Here is a 4,210-nt window from a genome sequence, read left to right as displayed (position 1 = left end):
AAAGGTAAAGAAGGAAGTATTTGGTTGGCCATTGTTTGGAGTTTATGGATTCTTAGGAATGCCATTATATTCAAAGAAGAGGATTGGGACATTATGGAAGTTGTTGGTAATATTAAAGCCATGGTTTGGAGGTGGTCTTTAATAGGAAATATTACACATACCAATTGCAACTATTATGAGTTTTGTAAAAATCCTTTGTTTTATATCTCTTAGGTTTCATTTGGTGTGTAATTTTTCTTTTCCGAATAGCATTATCGGATCTTTTTGTAATTGGGTTTGAGAATTTCTATTCTCTTTTCAATGAAGCTTGCTTACAAAAAAAAATATTTCTAAAATAAAACAACCAAATTGAAAACAAATATATTAACGTTTATAACATTATTCCAATCACGGATTATAACAACTGTCCTAACTTATTCTGCTCAACACTAACTGCTTATTTATAGCTAATACATTTATCTTGCTTATACATAATAAGCTGAATTTCTTGTTCTTCAATGCAAATTAAATGAGCTTATTTTAGGAATCCATTGTGACTTGCACTAGTTTATAGGATATTGAGCAAGTTGTTTGATATCCATTGGATGAGTTGTGTCTGGACTAATAGAACTATCATATGAAGTTAATGCTGTGAATTTGTTATAAGCTGATGAGGGATGAATTCCATCATAAAAAACATAGTCATCTCTGTTAGGACATGGTCTTGAATCAGGAATACACATCCCATCAGGCCTTGTTGGACAACAAGGAGTTTTTGTAAATGTAAAAGCTGAAATAGAAAAGATTTATTAGTAAGAATCTAAATCATAGAAAAATTCTATTGCTATATTATTAACCTAGAATGCGAAATTATAAAAATTTAAATGTTTACCTGGTGTGCTTTGTACTGGACCAGCAGTACTATTTACAAAGATAGATCTGGAATTAGGAAGTTTGGCATTGAATTTATCCACTAGAGATCTAAGCTTCTGACTGAATATTAATGCAGCCGAATTCATACTTTCAACACATGATCCATTATTTCCATTCTTAGCTATGTTGTTTGGAAGGCAACCTAATAGGCCCAACCCAACTAGTATGAATTTTCTTGCTCCATTAACATACAAATCCTGTTAACCGAAAATACCAATTTGTATATTTAAAAAAAATTCATATAATTACAAAATAATCATGATAAAGTTTTAGGCAATATACCTTTAAATCAAGAGAATATTGGTTAATAAGAACTTCAGCATACTGTTCAGGGTTATAAATGCGACTTGTTGGATATATTTTGGGCATGAAGTAATTGTTTAGGTAATCGTTGCTGCCAATATTCACATAATATAGGCACTTCTTCAGATAGTTTTTAGCATGAGACACACCTCCAAGCTCTTTTTCTATTTGGGAAACTATAGTCTTGTGATTTTTTATCTGTTGTCTCAAAGGGATTCTATCACCCTGCATATATTGAATGATATTAGTTAAGTGAAAATTTGAAATTATTTTAAAATAATTAAATATAAAAAGGACATAACATTTTAATAAATTATCAAATAAATACCAATTGTTTGCTAGACTCATCTCGAATTCCTCCTGAACCAGATGCATAGTTAACACCCTTACGTATGTCTGAGTCACCAATGTTTGCGAAGGGTGGGATGAAATCCTTGACTCCAAGTAATTGACCTACAATGAAACATTAAATTTTAAATTTTAACTAGCAAATCTAAATAAGAAAAATAACAATGTTGTTCTCTAATGGTGTAGGAAATTTTACCAGTAAAATCAATTGTTGTTAGTCCATTGGTAAATCGTCCGGTTGCACCAGTTGGAAAGTCGATGCCATATGGATGGTAGTTAGCTTTTGCTTGGGTGTTAAGATTGTTGTTGTTTCCATTGTCAGAAAAGGAGTCACTAAATACGAAAATGCATTTCACCTGAGGTGATTCTCCGTTGGCACAAGAACGCTGCGTATAGCTTGCAGCCAAGAGAAAAAGATTCAAAATCAACCATTTTTTAGTCTCGCAAGTCATATTATTAGAATTGGAAATGATAAATTATATTGTGATATTGTAAATGAGTACGTAAATAAGAAGATGGAGGGAGTATATATAGGGTGTGTGTCGCCAAATTTGTCAAAACAAAGTATTAATGTAGGATGGATGACGGGTTTGGCAAGTAACAAAATCTGAAGGTCCACAATTGATTTAAATTTTGAACCTAGGATCTTGAAATGTCAAAAAATAAATTATGGTACCAAGAAAAATAAGTCATTCCCTTAACTTTGGAATCACGTTACTAGTTTGCACGTATTTTTCCGTGAAATTGCTGAGATATGCGAATATATCATTGCTCATTATTGCATGTATTTTTCCTTTTTTATTGATTATGGCAATGGTGTAGCGATGGCTCATTATGTTAGTTTAATAGTAGGTGTGGGAAGGGGCATAAAGGTTAACCCTTACAAAAAAGAAACGATCCTAAAGGTTAACATAATCGGATAAGGGAAGTTTAAATCATTCGTAGTAACTTGGTATAAACTTAGGGTATCCGACACACAACCAACGCCAAGCTAGAAAGACTATATTAGTACAAATGACATCGAAACAAAACTCCTCCTCCTTGAAGATTATAGCATTTCTCATTAGTCAAAGACTCCAAACAGTAGCAAACCATACAAAGTTGATAAGAGTCCTTCGCTTTCTAATCTTCACCTTATCTTGTAAATCGCCAGAGTACAAGAACTCCTCAAAGTTGATTTCCTCCTTAATGCCTAACCACCCGAAAATATGATTCCAAATCTCCCTCGCCTCTTGGCAAAGAAAGAAAAGATGAGATGTAGATTCCAAAACATTACCGCAAAAGCCACAATTCGGATTGGGAATACTAGTAAGGCCTCTTTTCAATAATTGATCCTTAGTGGGAAGCCGATCAATTAGGAATCTCCAAGCAAACAACTTAATCTTAGGCGGAAGATTAAGATCCCACATAGCATTCAACCATCCAATTAAAGTAGAATCCCATCCAAAAGGTTTAGAGTTGTTCACCACGGAAGAGATGCTAGCCACGGTAAACTCCTTCTCCGCGTTAATAGACCACGCGAAAGTGTCATTCTCGAACTCGCGAGGAAAGTGGCCGCTAACCAACATGCTGAAACGGTTCCAGCAAGGCATGGCAGCCGCTGCTGCCCATGCAGCTGAACCGGTACCGTTATCGCCAAGAAAAAGCGCCTCCAAATCCCACCTATGTGATCCTTCGGTCCAAATCAACACCTCCGCCAGCGTGCAATGTTTCTTAGAAGAAAGCGCAAACAAGTCCGGAAAAGACATGCTAAGAGCAGTATCTCCCAACCAAAGATTATGCCAAAAAAGAGTGTCCTTACCATTCTTGCAAAGATTTTTAAAGCAACCAATAAAGCCATTGTCCACAATCTCCTCCGACAAGTTGTTCTTACACATATCCTTCCACCAAATTGATTCATCCCTTCCTATAAACTCTCCACCAATTGCTTGAATCTTGGTTTTAGGACTACAATACTGTTAGCTGAAGATTTCGTTTGAGAAGAATGTCCTTCGAAGATTTGGAATTCAAAGGAAGATGGTTACTGGTGATCATCTTTGAAGATAAAAGTGGCGACTGATGGCCATGCTTCGAGAATGATGTCTATGTTGGAACAAAGATAGTGAGCGCCGAAGCTAAATTCGAAAAGAATGGTCTTTGGGACTTAGGCGTTTTTGCGAAATATGCGAAGTATTGAAGCTTAGTGTGTTTTTGTGACGTTCTCGATTCTAATTATGTTGCCACGCGTCGAAGGAAGATTCAGGCGGGATGATTTGAATTTCGAAGTAGTTTTTGTAACCGCACGAAGACAGATGGCATCCCTGTATTTTCTGTGGGCAACGTGGCATTAGATTAGTGTAGGACCGTTAAGGTCGAAACTAGTATAAATAAGGGTCTTAATGTTAGGATTCCGTGTGTTCATTTTGTACAAATCACTCACATATTACTCAAGTATCAAGTGTTAAGAGAAAGAGTTCGCTGAGAAATGTACGTATGACACCAACACCAATTTAAATACATGTGTATTTTTCTATTTATTCAAGTATATTTCGATATTACTGCATTCCATTTCCTTTATGTTATTTATATTCCTGCACTCTTTACTTTCATGTCATTTAATTTTTGAAGCATTTAACTTCTCTGCACTTTAAGATTCTTGCACTTTTAC

At 35.2% G+C, this 4,210-nt stretch overlaps 2 protein-coding genes across 2 annotated transcripts; both read right to left on the bottom strand.

The window, feature by feature from the left end:
• Positions 1-376: 376 nt before the first annotated feature.
• On the bottom strand, positions 377-2,046 carry LOC131621970 (GDSL esterase/lipase At5g45670-like). The gene is made up of 5 exons (XM_058893031.1): positions 1,760-2,046; positions 1,544-1,668; positions 1,195-1,440; positions 872-1,109; positions 377-769 (listed from the first exon to the last, which is right to left on the bottom strand). Exons 1-5 carry the CDS (start codon positions 2,013-2,015, stop codon positions 543-545), a joined length of 1,092 nt encoding a protein of 363 aa, XP_058749014.1. The 5' UTR covers positions 2,016-2,046; the 3' UTR covers positions 377-542.
• A 584-nt stretch (positions 2,047-2,630) lies between these two features.
• On the bottom strand, positions 2,631-3,440 carry LOC131593512 (uncharacterized). Its single transcript, XM_058866020.1, has one exon. The coding sequence runs from the start codon at positions 3,438-3,440 to the stop codon at positions 2,631-2,633; it is 810 nt and encodes a 269-aa protein (XP_058722003.1).
• Between the last annotated feature and the right edge of the window lie 770 nt (positions 3,441-4,210).

The sequence above is a fragment of the Vicia villosa genome, linkage group LG1 (assembly GCF_029867415.1).
Source record: "Vicia villosa cultivar HV-30 ecotype Madison, WI linkage group LG1, Vvil1.0, whole genome shotgun sequence".
In the NCBI taxonomy this organism is placed as follows: Eukaryota; Viridiplantae; Streptophyta; class Magnoliopsida; order Fabales; family Fabaceae; genus Vicia; species Vicia villosa.
Note: the sequence above shows the minus strand (reverse complement) of the source record. Positions and strands in the feature narration are given on the sequence as shown.

Coding starts and splice junctions, on each gene's coding strand:
- LOC131621970 (XM_058893031.1), bottom strand. CDS start 2,015: ATGACTTGCGAGACTAAAAAATGGTTGATTTTGAATCTTTTTCTCTTG. Junction 1,669..1,759: donor AACAACAATTGATTTTACTG/GTAAAATTTCCT, acceptor GTTTCATTGTAG/GTCAATTACTTGGAGTCAAG. Junction 1,441..1,543: donor ATGAGTCTAGCAAACAATTG/GTATTTATTTGA, acceptor CAATATATGCAG/GGTGATAGAATCCCTTTGAG.
- LOC131593512 (XM_058866020.1), bottom strand. CDS start 3,440: ATGTGTAAGAACAACTTGTCGGAGGAGATTGTGGACAATGGCTTTATT.